The 19588-nt window shown below is 31.6% G+C and overlaps 1 protein-coding gene across 1 annotated transcript; it reads right to left on the bottom strand.

The window, feature by feature from the left end:
- Positions 1 to 6105: 6105 nt before the first annotated feature.
- LOC124833798 (uncharacterized) lies at positions 6106 to 10796 on the bottom strand. The gene is made up of 6 exons (XM_047308344.2): positions 10664 to 10796; positions 7400 to 8588; positions 7258 to 7308; positions 7088 to 7186; positions 6739 to 6903; positions 6106 to 6485 (listed from the first exon to the last, which is right to left on the bottom strand). The coding sequence occupies exons 2-6, from the start codon at positions 8564 to 8566 to the stop codon at positions 6336 to 6338; spliced, it is 1632 nt and encodes a 543-aa protein (XP_047164300.1). The 5' UTR covers positions 8567 to 8588; positions 10664 to 10796; the 3' UTR covers positions 6106 to 6335.
- Between the last annotated feature and the right edge of the window lie 8792 nt (positions 10797 to 19588).

Genomic DNA, 19588 nt, shown 5'->3' with positions numbered 1-19588 from the left:
AGAGACTGGAGGAGGTTACTTGCAAATGGTTTGTTGCTTGTCGTTTATGATTATGAATGCTGTGGAGGGACAAAGAAAAAAAAAAGACTTTATAATCATGATCTTGCCATATCTGGATTTTCTACTATTTGTTATAACTTGGATAGCGATGCAATTTACACAATATATGAGAAAATTTCATGAATTTATAAAATCAGTAAATTCACAGATCAGTGGAAAATAAAATTTTCAACATGTTTGAGCTGCAACATGCGAATGCAGTAGTGGTTGAATTTTCAAATGCATTCAACATTTAGTCATTTTTAACTGTCTATATGTTATTGTTCACTTAAATTTCTTGACATGTGATTTTGGTAGAATTTTTTCTACTGTTGGGAGCACGCTTGGAGGAAATGCAGAAAATCACCTTGGATTTGTCACAAGGTACTGATTGTTTGATGGTTCATTTTTTAACTGATGCTCCTTCTGATCATGCTTTGAACACACTATTGTTTGGTGGTACACGGGTGAGTAAGTACTTATTTTGATTGGATTTTTTGTCTCCTTATTACCATAACTTATATCTGTGGACATCGCGCTTCAAGTGTTAATGCCATTAATCCATAGTATATAACAAAATTATGGAAACTGATTTGATTTCAATGCTAAAGGATCATTGAAGTTTCCTTCTTCATTATTACTGCTTGAATATTTAGAAAAATTATCCTTTTCTTTCTTCTAGGTTGTAACTAACTATCATTGATTATACAACGTAAAACATTTTTCTGGACCAAAACGATACGGGAAGATTTGTGTTTTGAATATAGTTGCAGGGTTTTATTTGCACTGTTTCTTATAACTTTGAACAGCCATGTGTTATCTGATTGGCTGTTGTGTCTGGCATCTTTTCAATCTTCTGCAGGTGCAAGGTAAGATTCAGGTAACTGGTAGAAGATTTGTCGGAGCCCTCAGTGAAGTATTGTAGAGACGATATTACATTGTTTTGTTTAGTAGAGAAGAGAAAAATAGGCTGGATGAAAGTAAGTTGGTAGAGTGGAAATAGATGGGAAATAAAGGGAAATTTAAAGGTGTTTCGTTGAAGAGAAATAAAGAAATGAGGAGAAAAATAAGTAGAAATAGGTGAGAAATAGTACATTGAGTCCTATCTTAAAATTTATTTATCTCCTTTGTCTCTCTCTCCAAACACACTATTTTAATTCTATCTTCACCCATCCCCGCTACCAAACCTACTCTAAGGATATGTTTGGTAGAGATAAGAGAAACATGTAAGATGGAAATAAATAGGTAGAGTGAATATAGACGAGGAAATAAAGTGGAAACTAAATATGTTTGGTTGAAGAGATTAGAGAAGAGTATAAATAGATTAGTGAGTCTTACTATTTTGTTAAAATTATTTTTCTCTTTATCTTTTACCAAACACCCTTTTTTAATTCTATCTTCACTCTTCCTCTCCCATCCTCACAACCAAAGGGAGAGAGCCTAGGTTTGGGAAAATTTGCGTATAGAACATATATATGGCTGAACTTTAAAAATCTGCATAGCCACTTTCACCTATTCTGTTATCTTCTGTTGAGTGTCAACTCCTCAGTTTGTAGCTTTAAACTTTTTGTTCGAACGAGGCAGGAGTGCCCATGTACTAGTTTATCAAAGTTGAGACAATGATTTCCAAAAGGCTCAAGTTGAAGTGGATAGCAGGGTACTCTGTTTTCTAGAAGACCTTAGTGTGCTATTCTGCTGTGTATTTTGTACTTGTTGACTGTTATGAATATTTATATTGATCACTGAATAAGGTGAAGTGCACTCTCTGTATAAAGTGGAACAAGCATATTCTTAAGATCTAAACGATTATAAGTCTAATAGGCTGTCAGATTCGGGAAAGTTAAGAATGTACAGGCTGGAGAAGGATAGGATAGTAGAATACGTAATGCATTTGACTGTTTTTCTCACTGATGTCTATCTTTGGTTCTGCATATCACAGAGCTTGAGGAAACTTACTTTGAATACTCACACATACGCACATTTTCAAAATGGCAATCCAGTGGATTTCGAATTTATTTCTTTAGTTACCATTTATGCATAAACTTCTTTACATGTATTTGCTAGAGTTTTGTTCTACTTCTGACTGATATTTATTTTTATATTGTCAATCAATTATTAGAGTTTGAATAGTCCCTAGCCAGTTGAGTAAAAATTTAAGTTTGTCATGGTAGTATATTTTTATAAAACGTAAAATCAAGATGAACGAAAACATGCAATGCATTTCATGTTCTCCTAAATTACAGTGACTCTGAGTCTAGCCAGTAGCGGTTGGCCATGGTTACTACTATTAAATGTTTTCATTCTTGTTCTTTGCTACGCTAATTTAAATATTAAGTATTCATACAAAAAACAGTTGTCTGTGATTACATACTCTTTGTTATCTGTTGAATTTGAGACTGCGCATTTCAGTGCTACTGATTAATGTCTGGTTCTGTATGGTATTAATTTCGTCATTTATTTTGTCATTACATTTTGTTGATTTTGGCAAACATACTAACACTAGTGCTGCCAAAAGGGAAATATTTGCATCCCTCCTGCTGAATCATATTTCATAATTTCTCAAGGAAGATATAAGTATGACTTGCAAGAAATCTTCAGCATCAGAAACTTTGTACTGGTCTTAAAATAATTCTATTCGGATACCGCCAATTTGTCTTTCTTACCAAATGCATTTAGTTGGTTTATGTATGTCAGCGAATTTCACAGTAAGGAGGGGTTTTACACTGCTACTCCTTTCAACCAGAGCCAGGAAATGGAAGCTGTGACCTTTACACAGATTGTGTCTGCAGGCCATGATTTCTCTATGTACATTATGTGTAATTTTAAGTATGCTACAATTGATTTGTGTACAGAATCTCTTGTAGTAGTAACTTAGAGAGCATTTTCAATGAAATAATTAATTTGAGTTATTAATTATATATTTTAATGGACTTTTTCGTTTGCCGCTTAAGATTTAAAAATACTCACTATTTTTCAATGTAATTGTTTCTTCCTGCACTCCCAAATTTTTTATAATGGCAATTTTACCTTTTAGTAAATGAAGGCTAAAACCCCTAAAATCCTTTTTCCCGTATGTGCAGCTGCAGCTGGTTCTTCCTTTTGTTTTCTTTGATCCTCGTGTTAACAGGAACAGAATGGGGTAAAGTTATTTATTCAATAACAGAGAGAAAGCTTTGTAGAAGAAAAGAGAAATCAAAGAGATGAAAGAATTGTGCAGGAGAATAAAGGTCGAGAAAATTGTGAAGAAGAGGAAGAGACACCACAACACCCTTCGTCTTCTCGTCCGTCGTATCAAAACAGTTTTTTTTTTTCTCCTGTTTTTTGAGATTATTATTTTGGAATAACCCTTTTATTTTTTAACATCATGTTGCAGTTTTTGCTTGGCAGGGAATCATGTTAACCACTGAAGAATATGTAGAATAAAAAGAAGGTTTAATACATTTGATTCTTACTTTTAGGGAATTAGTTCAAAGTGATCATACCTTTTAAAAAATTCAGTAAGATTCCATATTTCGTTAAAAATGTTTAATCCAGTCCTTTTCACTCAAGCCGTTAAAAACATAACGGTGCAAATGCCACCGTGACTAAACCTAAGTGAGCTGTGCAATTTGATTAATAGGTGACACGTTTGAAGAAGTTGCATTGTGTAAATATTTTAAAATAAAATAAAATGACATAAGTTAGATGCAAATCCCAACAGTCACACCATCTGCAAATCCTCCAACCTGGTCCAAAATCACTCTCTAATGATGATGGAATGATAACGTTATTGCATTTGCATCAGAGGGCTCCACCCCAATAATCCTCAGCTTTGGATTAACCCTCTTCACATAACAATCACTGCAAAGCAGATAACTTCCTTTTCCAACAACTCCCTAGGAAGTTTTGCCATCATATTATAAGCTCCACGAATCTTAAATGAGAAAACGGGTTGCAAATCCTCTCTCTTGAGCCAAACTTTAACCCCGAGTTTCCCAGAAAGCTTTGGCGTCAATTGTAGAGAGGACTCAATTGCTACGTCGTAGACCTTCGAAGTGAGAATATCCATCAAATAACTCAACGCATTCATCACGTTGTCGCTACCACTGTCGGACCGAGACGGGTGGGGAATCGCACCGACGTATCCCGGTGGGTACTGGAAGGAATCTGGCGAGACTCGGGGACGCGAGGGAGCCACTAGCTGGGTATCTTTTTGCAAGTGAAGAGTTTCAATGCATGTGGGGGCCACGGTAAGATGAAGAGAAATATTATATTTTCTTCCTATATAGTGTAGATGTTGGAATCTAGAGAGTTAGAAGGGGTTCTTGATATTGGCATTTAATGGTTTTCGGGGTAATCATAATATGGTTAATACTAAGGGCATGAAATTGTTGTTGGGCATGTGCCGCTATGTCCCTTGTTGATAGGTAAAGTACGAAAATGATATTCTAGGGTTGCATGAGTGGATTATAAGAATGGTGAAGGGTTACAGGCTAAGGTTTTCGTTGTGCAGATTTTAAATTTTGGGTCTATAAAATAGGTCTAGGGAAGCTAAAGGAGTTTTCTTTGAAGATATAAAGATTGATAAGAGAGATGCAGAGGTTATCTAATGGTCACGGTTTTGTTGTTAATAAGCAAGGATTCTTTGTTTTAGTTATATTGATGTTGTGCTAACAGTAAAATATCTAATTTTATGGGTTTCGAAAATTATATCATTTTTGAGTTATTATTGAGTGAAATAGTATATAGGGTGATATAGGGTGGAATCTGGAGGTGGGTGTAACTGGTGCATTGTTGGGTAGTGTACAGGGAAATATTATCTCTCTAATCAATACATCAATATCTCTCTCTTCAACCATTAAAAGTCATTTACGTTTATCTCTCTGCATTTAATTGTTTAAACAATCATTTACGTTTTTCTTGGCCACGGTTGTGCATTCTTTGTAGAGGAATTTTTCCGTTATGGTTTCCATTTTTTTTTTCATTTTTATCCTTCAAATTTTTATTTTATTTTAATTTAACTGATTTTTTAAATTTAACTGTTTTTCAAGTTTAACTATCTTTTGAAATTAAATAAATAAAAATATCAACAAAATAAATAAAAATTATCTATAATTAAATTATTAAAAAAATATTTATATTTATTTTCATAATTATAATTTCTATATTTTTTATTATAAAAAAAACACAAACTCATATTTTTACTAGTTTAGAATTAAAATTAAAAATGCAGGGTTTGGTTGTTTTCTGCACATTTTTTCATCATTTCATGTATCAATAAAATTGTACAATTTCTCTTGTTTCTCATTCTATTCCCCGAGTAGTCCTTTTCATAACCTTTCCCTTAGAAGATACAAAAGCGAAAAAGATATTAATCTTTCCGTACAATCCGCTTTCCCTGGCTGCTCCAGATTTTTTTGTTCACATAAGGAATGAATGAATGGTTGAAAATGAAAAATTCTTTATAACAGGACATAGACATCATCTAATGTTGTAAACATGCATCTTATATATCAATTCTTAACAAGACTTCTTATGGTTGGGTTCACACTGAGCTTTGATATTGAATTTATTTATTATACAATATAAAATATTGTTATTATCAAAGTGTCAAAGACCATCCTTAAAAAGTTAAAAATGAAATATCATTAAAAAATAATAAAACTACAACCTTTTATTACAGTTTCTAAATTCTAATATAAGCATTATATTTATTAATTCTTTTATCATTCTTTCATACTTTCACTGAGAAAAAAAAATCTATTTCTTCTGCCTATTTACCATTTGGTAAATTAGTAATTCCTTATCTCAAGCCATTATTATTATTTTTTTAAAATTGAGTTGAGAAGATCCCAAAAGCTTCTTTTATTAGGTGAAAACTAAAGCTGCCTATAAAGCTTAGTCCCTCTATTCCTAAACATCAGGTTTTGAAAACATGCAAAACTCCTTACTTGCACTACACGTTGAACTATAATGAAAGAAAGAGAACAGCTTTTTTGCCTACACTTTACTTTTCCTTTAAATTCTTCAGTGCTTTTTATATGAACTGGAAAAGAAAAAACAACAAAAACAACGTAAGAGGAGGGCTATAAGATATTGCACCTGCAGCTTAACATATAAGTTTCAGTCTATCAAGCCCAGTGGCTTGCTTGGATTATTGTATAAGGGGGATGAAAATATTGGCTATGTACAAAAGACCAATAAAAATAAGTAAAGACCAACTGCATTTTGTACAGAAGTGAAGAAAAAAACGAACAGAAGGAGGGGTACAAAGAAATTAGTCTCCCTCGTCTGGCCTAACATTGCAATTGATTGAATCATTGAGATGTGGATGGATTTGACGGTACCACAGATGCTTTGCAAATAGGGCACCAATTCTTCATCCGAAGCCACTGCTGTATGCAAACCACATGATACATGTGCTCGCAATGCAAACTCCCCAATTCATCCGCAACCGTATATTCCTCCTACAAATCAAGTCAATTAAGTGCATATCAGTTTGAGAGGCTATGGCTGGTCCAGAATTCCTTTTTGCAATGAATGAACATGTGTGTATGAAATGATTATATAAGCCTTACACCATTGTCAATCAAATTCCACAGGAGATGCAGGTAGATCATAAATCCATCACGGAGAAAAAGCTTAGAGCCATGATGATGCTAATGACACACTCTCTGCCACGAAAGTGCAAAAAGACTTCATTTAACTATAGAAAAATACCTGGCAAATGCTGCATTTGGTGTCATCCTTGGCTTCCTTGCAACTGTTGACTGCATTTTCAGAGGGTGAGGACTGGAAGAAACTTTTCTTTAGACATTCTGATAGCGCTTCCTCTGTTAGAGCTGTGCTCACAGAACCCATCCTCTCTTCCAGAGCCAGCAGTTGCTGTCATTTCCAGAAAATTTTGGGATGTGAGAATGATTAGACAATAAAATATTGACAAAATATTTTCATCCAAATCTGTAGTAATCACAGAACTATCAAGCCACAGTAGATATCATCAGAAAAAGAGGAAACAAGCAAACAAATATAGCAAGCTGTACTGTGGCAAATTATGACATTAACGAACCTCATATGACATGTTATCAATGTCCAATCGCATGTCTCTATGCGGATCGTAGAAGTTAAGCCCAGTAAGGAACAAGTTGGATTCCAGTAAACGAATTTGCTGCAAAGACGCCAAATGAATGAATAAAATAATGGAACATTTGGTCTAATATTTTTTTAGTCGGGATTTACCTCATGTGTTAGCTCAACATCTTGTTCAATCCTCTCAAGTGCCAACAATACCTAAATAAATTATGAAGAATTAATCTTATAAACTTACAGTAAAGACCATGATAAAATAAAATGCAATACTCATGTTAGTAGTGAAAATTACCTCAGCAATACTATCCACGTTGTAACGCCTTCGAAAGCTATCCAGATTCATTATAGAATGAGTGAGGCCATATTCTGAAGGAGACCCAGGCATAACACCATATAACTCCTCACTGCTAGTACCTGGCCTACTGTGAGAACTAGGACAACTTAAGGAACTATCTACAGAAGTACGATGTGATACACCAGAAGCATTACGACCACCAGAATGAGACAAAGAAGGTATCATGACAGGGGACCGATTGGGTGACACGGGATTGGCATTTCCTTGGCTAGAAAGCCTTCCCCTGGCATGACCACTAATTGATTTTCGAGTTCTAACTGGTTCCATGTTGCTGTCTGACCTGTCCCTGTGAGGAGGAGTATTCCTAGATATTCTTGAATCAGAAATGGATATGCCATTTCTGGAACCAGAATTCCGTCCTTCTAATGAAGACCCGCTTATTTTCTTCCCTCTTGCAGACGAGCTACCTTCCCCTTCACAATTCCTCTTTTTTATCATGTCCTTCCTTCTGTTAAGGGTTGAATCTGAAGGTGAACAGCCGGCGGGGAGGACATCAGAAATAGAGTTGCATTTGAGATTCCTCAATCCATACCTACTGGTACCAGCACGCATCACTGGACCAGTGTTTTTAATTTCCTGACCACTAATTCCAGACTTTGGATGAAAATTCCTCCGAGATCTTGAATTGGATACCACACTTGAGCTACCTACTTCCATTATGACATTACCAGACACTGTCTTTTCCATTTCAGCTTGAAGCCCTGTCTGACTTTTTACAGGGGAAGGGGCGAGTTGTGAAACCTCTGACTCATCCAATACACTACTAGTTTCAGATGAATCTGTCTCTAACTGAGATGATGCTTTTTTCCGAGGCTTTATAAGCGGTTTTCCAGGGCTACTAGTCTTGGGAAAAGTTCTAGAGGAGCTTCCAACAGCTTCCTTTCCAGCAGAAGAAGATTGAATAGAAGGTTTCAAAGATTTTCCTTTTTCAGAAGAACCAATTTGAGCACCTTTAGAAGTGTTGACTCTGCTACTGCAAGTAAGGCGGCTGCACACCTGACCATTTCGATCTTTAGCATTAGCAGTGTCTCTAAACACATGGCTCACCCCTTTTCTAGGGATTACCATCCCATCAATGGCTCTTTTACCAGAATATTCATCCATCAATGGCGTACTCCCTTCAAATCTGTAACACGTTATCGTGGTGTATTAGATCATAAAAAATTCCAACAAGCTACACGATTGTCAAAAGCTTAATATATATTGTATAAGACTATATTTTTTCAAGTATGATGATAGCAATCACTTATGTGCCGAACTCAATTCAAGCAACAACATATAGACTGGATAAGACACTAAACCCTTGGTCTATAAATTTGGGTTCAGATACCATCAAGGAATAGCCCAATTTCCTAACTAATATCTACAAACTGTTACAAACTAGTCCTATATACCACACCGAAATTTTTTCACAACGATACCTTCTTTATAATCTCCTATAAATAATTCTAAGAACAATTACATAAAGTTAAAATATATTTGCATATACTTGAAAATTGGAGCTATAGCGCAAATTTCATTTAGATTCTTAAGAAGAAGCTTCAATTGAAGGAAGCTAAACAAAGCCTTACAGAAAATATTGAAGTACTTGGAATTTAAGTGAAAAGGGAAAAAAATATTTTCAGCAATTTATAAGATAAAACAGGGGCCATAAGACAATGTTTGTTAACATGATCGTGATGTGTTAAGGAGGTAAAAGCAGTCAATCTCAGTGAGCACTTAGAAAGCTCTTTGACTAGAAAATTCAATCAATGTGAAACATTGTTACAACATTAAAGCTATTGTAGTACTTGGAATTTAAGTGAAAGGGGCGAAAGGAAACTTTTTCAGCAAATTATAAGATAAAACAGGGGTTATAAGACGATGATTGTTAACATGATCGTGGGGTGTTAAGGAGGTAAAAGCCAGCCAATCTCAGTGACCACTCAGAAAGCTCTTTGACTAGAAAATTCAATCAATGTGAAACATTGTTACAACACTTAAGCTATTCTCACGCCAAATTCATCCTTAGAAATATTTGTTTCTCAGAATATTGTCGTGGATTCAGCAGAAACAATTTGTTAGATTATGCATGTTCAGTCAAATACATGTCAGGCAATTTGAACTGCACCGAAGCAAGCGAATTGAATAACATGTCGAAAAGTTAAAATAAACAGGTAATATTGAAAAGTATTGCATTTATAAAAAAAATACGAAATGCTAACAGGGGATAAAACAAATACCCAGAAAATAAGTTTAACAGAATAAATATATAAAATCTAATCGCATATGGTTAGAGTTCCAAGAAATACATTAAATAAAGGCTCTCCAACTCCAACAGAGTTTTTTTCTTCTTCTCACTTTCCCGTGAACCAACAGGGTGCGAAACCTATCATCTATGCGTGATGATTCTCCTTTAACTTCTGAACATTACCAAAACCTGAAGCAGTAACCCTCATCCAGAACAATTCAAAAACGAAGTGAAACAGAAAATAACAAACAGATACACGATGACATGACGACGAACCCCAGCCATCACGAACCATGACCGATCAAAAAAGCAAAGCAACCTTTTTTACGAGGAATCACATAACCCCAAATCCTCAAAACCATCCTATTCCAAATACCCAGAAAACTCGAAAAACGAACATGATTTCAAGAGTGAAAGAACAATAAGTGAACGAACGAGAAAGGATAAGAAGAAAAAGAGTAAAAGGGGGGCGTGAAGGCTGATTCCACAAAAAGTGGGAGGACGCTTCGTTTTGAAAGGACGAAGGTTTGCATCAAATATTCTCCACACAATCACAGAGACTCCGTCTCCGCCATTTCAGCGCTGAAAAGAAGCTCAACACTAACCACACCATTGACCATACTCACTCCAATCCCAATCCCAATCCCAAAATCCCAAACCAAATCATTTCACCTAAATAGTTAAATAAAAATCCCACCTCCACCTATTCCCCCACACAACCAAACATCTCCATCCCTTAATTCCAATTTTTCACCACCAAAATTCAAATTCAATCACAAATTAAACACCGTCTATTATTAATATTTATAACAAACTATACACATATATACATGGCCATGGACCAACGCCAATAAAACTTACACACACAGACAAATTTGAACCATCCATTTTTTTCAATTCAGATTAATTGAAAAAAATAAATAAAGCATAATTGCTTGAGCAGAGGCAAAAATTTTGAATTCTGCTACTACCTTGTTTTCTTGCGGTTTGAAAGGTGGAAGATACAGAGAAGAGAGAAATAAAAGAGGTTTGATACAGAGAGAAAGAGAGAAGAAATGTTCAGTATTCTAATCCAATGAAGCTGTTTTAATAATAAACTTTTATTATTATTATTGTTATTATTTTATGGTTAGGGAGCGGAACCTGAAGGGGGAAAAAAACGAAAAGGGTGGTTGTGGCGCCGTCCTAGTTGAAGAGCGAGAGGAAGAGATCTGGAGCGTTGATTCTGAGCGTGAAAAATGGAGGGTGTGGATTGAATGTTGTGTCACACTCAAAGAACCTGTGTAGGAGTAACCAATGTGAGGTTCATTTTGTGGGCGCAAGAAAGGAATGGAAAGCCACCCTCATACTAGTATCACTCCTTAAATACATTATTAAAAGTAAATTTACACATGATAGATATAATTATATAGGTTTAATCATTCACGAAGTCTCTAATTTTGTGTACAATCTCAATTTAGTCCCTTTGTTTCTGGAAATCTCAATTGGGTCCCAAATTTATGAAAATTGCAACAATTGGATCCTTACCGTTAAATTGTCTCCAACGGCATTAGTGTGTGTTTTACGTGGCACGCTGTAGTCAGTTTCTTAACTGACGTGGCTGACTGAACGTGGATAATAAAATTTTTTAAGTAAAAAGAAAATGAAACCCAAATCCCCCACCAAATCACGCAACTTCCGCCGCCGTGGCGACAGTGACACCAAAGCCAACGACGAAGGCGGCGATACCTCCACCCTCTTGTCTAGACCCCTTCGTCCGCCAAACCCAAGAAGCCTCAAGTTCCCAAACTCCTCAGCTTCGCCGACGACGAAGATAACGAAAACCCTCGTCCATGATCCGCAAAACCTCAACGTTCCACGAAACCCTCTTCTGCTCACAAAATCACCACTCATAAAGACCGAATGGCGTCTTCTTCCCCTTCGGTTCCTTCCAATGTTCAACCCCAAGCTGGAACCTACACAAAAGAAAAGGCAACAATCATGGTGCTGCTGAGGGGCTGAGTGATGAGGAGCTGGAGTTTCGGGGCCGGATTGCAATTTTGGGTGACAAGGTCAAAGGTGGGAAGAAGGGGGGTTTTGAGAAAGTGGAGAAGAGGAGAGTAGGTGTGAGGTTTAAGGAGGAAGAGGAGGATGATGAGGAGGAGGAGAAAATGTGGGAAGAAGAACAATTCAGGAAAGGGTTGGGGAAGAGAATGGATGAAGGGTCGGCTAGAGTTGATGTTCCTGTTGGGCAAAGTGCTCAACAGCACAAGTATGTTGTTCCCTCTACGGCAACTGTGTATGGTTCTGTTCCAAATGCCGCTGCATTAGTGAGTCCTGGCATCGGAGGAGCAATTGAATCAATGCCGGCTTTGGATGTCTTGTCGAATTTCGATTTAAAACTTTCATTTTCTTTTTACTTAAAAAATTTTATTATTCACGTGCTTCACTGCTCCTGCTTCAGTCAGCCACATCAGTTAAGAAACTGACTACAACGTGCCACGTCAAACACACACTAACGCCGTTGGAGACAATTTAACGGAAATGATCCAATTGTTGTAATTTTTATAAATTTGGGACCCAATTGAGATTTCCAGAAACAAAAGGACTAAATTGAGATTCCACGTGAAAATAGGGACTTCGTGAATCATTAAACCAATTATATATTATTTCAATCGTTTTTAAACATGTTTTATATTAAAAAAAATAAATAATAATGTAAAGTGATCGTGTTTTATATGAAAGGTATCTTATGAGATGACAAACATAAATTTAAGTGGAAAATAATTATTTTGAATGATAAAATCTTTCTTTTAAATATTTGAAGTAAGTCAAAATTATTGATACAAAACATCTTTAAATGATAATATAAATATGAATATTTCGTACCTCTTTTAGAAAATAAAGAATAGTATCATAATTTTTTTCTATAAAGGAATAATATCACCAGTTGATAATAATAATAGATTTGGATGAACATATTTAATTTAATTAAATCGAACAAAATTTCAAAACACTTATTGCATGGTTGCAATATTGTTTTTTTTTTAATTTTCTTCTTTCTCTCGATGGCACTTACCAGAAATAACAAGTCAAAAAATCCTTTAACCTTTTTTCTTTTGGTGATTTTCTTATATAGCACTGGAGATTATCTTTTATTCTGAGAAAATAATATAGAATTATCTAATCTTCTATGCTGTTGATTTTCTTTTATATTTTCAATTAATTTGTTTGTTTAAATATATCTCTCGTGCTCAAAGATGTTTTGTATACTCTTGATAAAAAAGAATAAATTTAAAAACTTTATTTTAATAAAAAAGTTATATTATCAGTTATCGGTATATCACTTTTCATCTATAAAATGATACGAATTGACTCTTAAAAATAAAAAAGAAATTTAAAAAGGTAAAAAATAAGAGTTTATAAAGATGACAGCATTTAAAAATAAATAATTAAATAGTTAAATTTTTAATTTATAAATTTAGTATAGCTGAAAATCTTAAGTTGTATTACTTTTTTAAAATCATATGCAGCAAATGTCACTAACATATTATTCTTATATTTAATTAATTAAAAATAATTGAATTAAATGCAAATACATGCAATTAGGATGTAATCAGGGGTAAATCATGTCAGTTGCTCACAGATTTGTAATTAAAAGGGTAAAATTAATTAAATATTTTAACTCGATAACTCGATCGACATAACTTATTGAAGAGGTTTATCCATGTTTTAGAAATCCTTGATTTAGAAAAATACGTAACTTGTGAAAAAGAAAGTATACAAAATGTTCTCATTTAAAATACATGTGTGTGGTGCCAGATTAGGCAAGTAAAAAGAAATTGGGTAAATTTAATGTTTAAAAATTTGAAAATCTGATTTAATATATCAACGAGCGAAGAGAAAAATACAAACTACCCTTTGAACTTTTTAAAATAAACCAGCCCTTATATAATTATATGATAAAATAGTTTTATTAAATCGGTCCTTTATAATTGATTTTTTTTATAAATAAATCAGTCCTTATAATTGAATTTTTTTTATAATAAATCATTCCTTCTAATAAGAAAATAGTTTAATTGTTATTTGTTAATTAAAATAATAGTTTGTTTATTTTATTTCTCGAACCTTTAATTAAATATGATTAATTAAAATTCTATTTTAGTTATATTGTTTTGTTGCTTTTTAATTATAGGCCATAGTTATATTTATTTAAAAAAATCAGTGCCTTTTAATTAATACGAGTTATAAATTTGTATACAATTTTACTATTTTTGCTATAAATTTTTATATTGGTGTATGTAATATGTCATACTACTAAAATAGGTACGTTACCTAATTTACAAAGTGACATTTTTATAAATAAAATTAAACAATTTAAGACAAACATTTTTATCTCACACTTAAAATTGATCATTTATTTTAACTTGGTAATGTTTGATGTAAAATTTACATCGTACATTAGACATAAAGATATTTAAGATAAATGCTTTTTTATATATCAAAACATAGTTCCTCATCATTTCTCACTTCATTTAAATAAAGAAAGTGCTTTTGAAAATTCAATTACGCATTTTTGTTAGTATTTTTTTTTTTCGCCATTGAAGTTTGTTTTGTTAATCTTTCTTTTTTCCATTCATGACCGTTATTATTTATTGAAAAACTCAATCATAGATTTGTGTTCCATTTATTTTGTTTATGGTGTTTGTTTGTAAAAATAGGTTAGTATTGTTTGTGGTTTATGTTAGTAAAAACAAATTTCTTTTTTTTTTACTTTCGTGATATTTAAAATTGAAATCGAATTTCTATCACTAAATAAAAAAGGTTATATTCAAACGAGTATATCTGAATTTAAATTCTATTTGGGTGTTGTGTATGAAATAAATGATTTTTAATAAAGTGAAAAAAAATGTGAATAGAAAAGTCAAATTTTGGAGAGAAATTGAACTAATCCCGAAGAAGATTAATTAAGCGGCACAGATTCAAAGGTATGTACTCTAAAGACGAGTGAATCTTGAAATTATACATTTTACTATTTTTTTCTTTTTCTTTTTAAGTTTGACTTATTTATTCACTAACTATTCTTCTAATTTATCAAAATCATTTATTTGATGTATAATATGCCAAACTCATAAATGCACATTTCAATGGAGGTATTTTATTAAGACATATTGTTCAACCTAATAATCTACATTTATATGAGACTTGTAGAAGTGTCATTTACATTAAATACTTTTATAAATTTAACACAAATTTCATAGTCTGATTTCCATATTTTTTTGACGTAAAAAATTAAAAATAACTAACGTAAAATACCTTTGTTATATAATGAAATGTGGTAGTATTAAGTTTGAGGATGTGAAATCATAATGCATTTTATTGTTTTATTTCAAATATTTTTGTAGTCTATATTTTAAATGTTGTGATGCTACAATTTTAACAATTTTTTGTGTCATACATTATTTTCAGTGAATTTTAGTTTCCAATTGGATATTCTAAAAGAAGTAATCTGTACTAATTCTGTTTAAATTGTTAATGTGTTTTATTCGTCTATAAAAATAAAAATAGAAAGCAATGATAATATTTTGAAATTTAAATTGAAAACGTAAGAAGATTAAACATTTTTTATATAGTTCATTAGTGTAAATATTTTAATTACATTATATATGTTTCATGACATTTTATTTAATTATTTTTTGGATTGATAATTGTATTATATCTTATTGTAATTAATTTAACGTTACCATTTTATTTTTGTGTCATCTCTTTTAATTACATTATATATGTTTCATGACATTTAATTTAATTATTATTTTTAATGTGATTATTATATTTGTGGTATTATATATATACCTTTTTACTTAACCAATGCAATTTAAATGTATTTCTAATACATGATAAATAAAAATATAAATGTTTGACAATAAAAATAATTATATACAAATATTTACAAGTATATAGCGTATTTGTTCTTGACAAAGTTTAATCTATTATATGTTGATAGTTTATATTTTAAAATAAAGAGACAAAAAAAGTGGAAATCAATAAACGAAATGGTGACTGAAAAGGTTATTTGACATTATAGTTAAAAATATCTAATGATAATATTGCTAGTCGTGACTATAAAAAATTCATACATAACGATATAAAAAACAAATATTAATTTAATTTAATATTTATCATATAATATGATAAAGGTCGGATAATAAGTGATAGTCTTAATTCAACGGTGCTTGATGAGGGTAATAAAAGTGAGTTAAAAGTCACATAAACTTTACCAGTTGAGTTCTTCCAAATGAATAGTAATAGCCATTAAAAAGTACATTAACTAAACGTTCATAAACTCTATTCTAAAACTTTTCAAGTTCTATCCCCACTTAACCACTACACATACCAAATCGGACCATTCTACAAACACTCTCACTTATCATATTATTAATAATCCTTCTTTCATAAATCAATCACCTGGTCAACTCTCTCTACCTACCCCTTTTTTCATATATTCGTAATTTTCAAATGCCACCCATAATTTTATGAAATTTTATTTATAATTTTGATATATTTTAATTCTCAAATTAAAAATAATAAATGTTTCTGTTTACATAATGGAAATCAAATCTTCTTTTTGGATATCATTTTCAAACTTTAAGTATCAGTTAAAGGTTTTTTTTTTTTTAATTTTACGTTCGTTATTGTTTAGTCAGACTAAAATTATAGGTAGAAGACACTATTACTAAATGAGTAAAAATTCGACCGTATTATTAATGAATGTGTAATAAGTATAATCAATTTATCATTTTATTTTAAATTTATATTTATAGATTTTGAGATAAATTTTAATTTTTTTTTTCATACCCTAATCCATAGATAAGCTTGGTTGATCTATCTGGCTACATACCAAAACCCACAAAACAAACGAGTGGGGTAGGCTGACCAATCACTCACTCCATTCAATACATAACATTAATATTATATTTAAATCAAACCAAATAATAATGAACAATTTGGCTTCCTCCACTACGGTTGGCCTTAGCCAACATATACTTATTGGAGTTATTGGTGTGGTCAGTCAACCTCAACTCATTCCGTCCCAAAACCCAAAACTTTTAAAGTTACTACAACTTTTACGTTAAATAAAAATAAACAAAATAATTAGTATATAAATAACTTATTAATATACAATTAACTTATAAATCTATTTTTTATTCTGTAATTTTAAAATTTTATATTGAAATAAAATTCTCATATTTTATATAAACTTTTTACATGCCATATCTATTTGATGGGTTTCTCCAATTCTTTCCAACCATTAATGTATAATCAAGATTTTCCACATTTTTAGCTACAACATGAAGTGCCAAATGGAGTTACATGCCACAGACAACCTATGAGCCAACACCAATACTAAAATAAAAGAAAAAAAACGTATATGGCGGTTTTTTAAAATTGTGAGGCTGTGCTCTTTTCTACCCAGTGACAATAAAATGAAGCAAACCACATGTCTCTCTCTAACTATAAATTTTAATCCTCAGTTGCGTATCAGTATTTTCTAATAAATGTGAATCAAAATATATAAATAGACAATGACCTTTCTCAATTCTCACATCACACTCTTTATTAACGACAAAAAAATTGAAAAAAAAAAATAGAAAAAGGGTATACATACTGCCAAATGCAATGCCACCACAATTCTCCGGCATTGACCGCCTCAGGGTCTCATACCACGTCATTTCTACTTGGGCCAGGCCCAATAAGGGAAAACTAAAATAATAATTCTATACAATAATATTTATTATTTTAATTATGATTCACTTGAGTGGTTTATATATTCCAAACTAACGATAATATGCAAATAAATAAATAAATAAATTATAGGGTGTTTGGAATTTTGTTCTTCCATCTTTATAAATACGTTTATATACATTACTTACAAAGAAGTTGTTTTTATCAACTAAACTTTAATTAGCATTATTCATTAATTGAGAAAGGAAATCCATAACATTACGTAAAAACATGATCTTTAAGATATTTGCATTGGTCCACATCCAACTTTCTAATTTCTTTACGTTTTTTTTAAAGGTAATTTAAATTATTTGGGATAATGTTTGCATCAATTGAATGCGTGTAATATTTATATATCATTATCCAGATATTTTTTTTGAATTTATTTTTTCATATTGCGATGAACTACGTTGCAAGATAGTTATTAAATACATATTAACATGGAGTGAAATGAATATTAAATACAATGCATATATATTACAAGCTAAAAAATTTGTTTTAACATTTTTTTATTTGTTTTGGATTATAGAAGGTCAACTCTCGAAGGCAGCTATTTCGGTCATTCACAGCTTTGTCTGATAAAATAAGACAATTAATCGTTGAAAAAACCGAGGTTAACTTCACAAACACCTTTACATCCTTAAAGTTTGTGCAAAATTTACGGTTATTTACGATATTATTAGAAATAAAAATCCCATTTTTTGTTTTTCTCGTTTTGCCTCTTTCTTCATATATTCTCATCTTCAAAAGCAATTTTCTGTGTGTGCCCACAAATTCACTCTTCCATGAACATTCTTTTACGAAGGTACGTTTTCTGAACCTTAATCTTCTCCGCTTTGGTTGTCGTAAATTTACTCCTTTTTAGCTTCAATTTGCATCGACATTTTGAATATTGTTTGCTTCTCCTGCCACCAAAAAAGAAGTGTAAGGTAATGATTGTGCCACATGCCCATTAGTTGTTTTTCTTCTCTTTGCATTTTCAAGGAACATGTTTATTATTTTTAAAACTGTCCATATTCCACACATGATGATTAATTTATTTAATTAAGTATATCACCTCATCTTTTCTTTTCGTTTGCAATGAATTTTATAGCAAATAAAAACAAATATTGTGGAGGATTTGGATGCAAAGAAGGAATATGTAGTAATGAGCTTAGATGTTCAATTATGACAAACTTTCTTATTTTCAGGAGTTAATATAGTTTTTTTTGGATAAAGTTGGAGTAGACTTTTCATGTTATTCCATCACAGTACTACATTTATTTTGTCTGAGTTTTTGATAATTTATTGTGGATATATGTTTTTTTTAATTAATTGTGATCATGTGTGTATGATCTAGCATGTGTGATTGAATTAATCCCGTTCACCTCTTGGTAATATTTCCATATATTGTTTTAATTTATATAAAAATAACAAAAAAATGTAATAATATTTAGCTTGCAAAATGAGATTTTTGAACTCTTTTCATGAAAGCATCGATAAAGGGGACACGATTTGTATAGTTCATTATCTGTTGTATGTTCTAAGAAAAAAAAAACGAAAACTAATTTCTAAGATAATTCTCACAATTTATTTAGAAGAGCAAAATTGACGCGACAAATTAATTATAAAAAAAAGAAAATATACTTGTAACATTATCTTCAGCATGTTCATTTTAGGTTTGTATATTCTTTTCTGAACTTCTTTTTTTGTTGAAGTTGATTGAATTCTCGCATATATTGTTAACACTTAAAATTTCTTAGAGATAATTATTATGCAGAAAAAAATACCCAATATTGAGAAATGCCATAGAATTAGATTTGCACAACAATAAAGTAAACAGAAATAATAATTAGTAATTTTTTTTATATAAAAGAGAGTGTAAGGTATGATGGTTGATAACATAATGAAAGAGTTTGAAAAGAAGGGTTTTATGAATAATATATCTCTTAAATAATTTAAAAGAGAAAATTTTGCAATACATTTTTCTCCTTGTTCTTTTTAATATATTTTTGTTGATTGTAATTTATGAGTCTTATAAAGCTTTCCTTCGAAATAAATATTGTGGAAGAAATCATACTTTGTATAAAAAAACTATTTTATTAATTGAATCTTAATAATCATTTAGGCTATTGAAAAAAAAACATTCTTTATAT

This window comes from Vigna umbellata, chromosome 2, assembly GCF_029865625.1.
Source record: "Vigna umbellata cultivar VRB3 chromosome 2, Vumbellata_1.0, whole genome shotgun sequence".
NCBI classification, from domain to species: Eukaryota; Viridiplantae; Streptophyta; class Magnoliopsida; order Fabales; family Fabaceae; genus Vigna; species Vigna umbellata.
This window is presented reverse-complemented; position numbering and strand designations above follow the sequence as displayed.

What these genes read in the sequence shown, in the direction of transcription:
- LOC124833798 (XM_047308344.2), bottom strand. Translation starts at nt 8,566, where the DNA reads ATGGATGAATATTCTGGTAAAAGAGCCATTGATGGGATGGTAATCCCT. An exon ending in ACGTGGATAGTATTGCTGAG is followed by an intron (nt 7,309 to 7,399) that starts GTAATTTTCACT and finishes TAATTTATTTAG; the next exon opens with GTATTGTTGGCACTTGAGAG. An exon ending in CCAAATGCAGCATTTGCCAG is followed by an intron (nt 6,486 to 6,738) that starts GTATTTTTCTAT and finishes CTTGATTTGTAG; the next exon opens with GAGGAATATACGGTTGCGGA.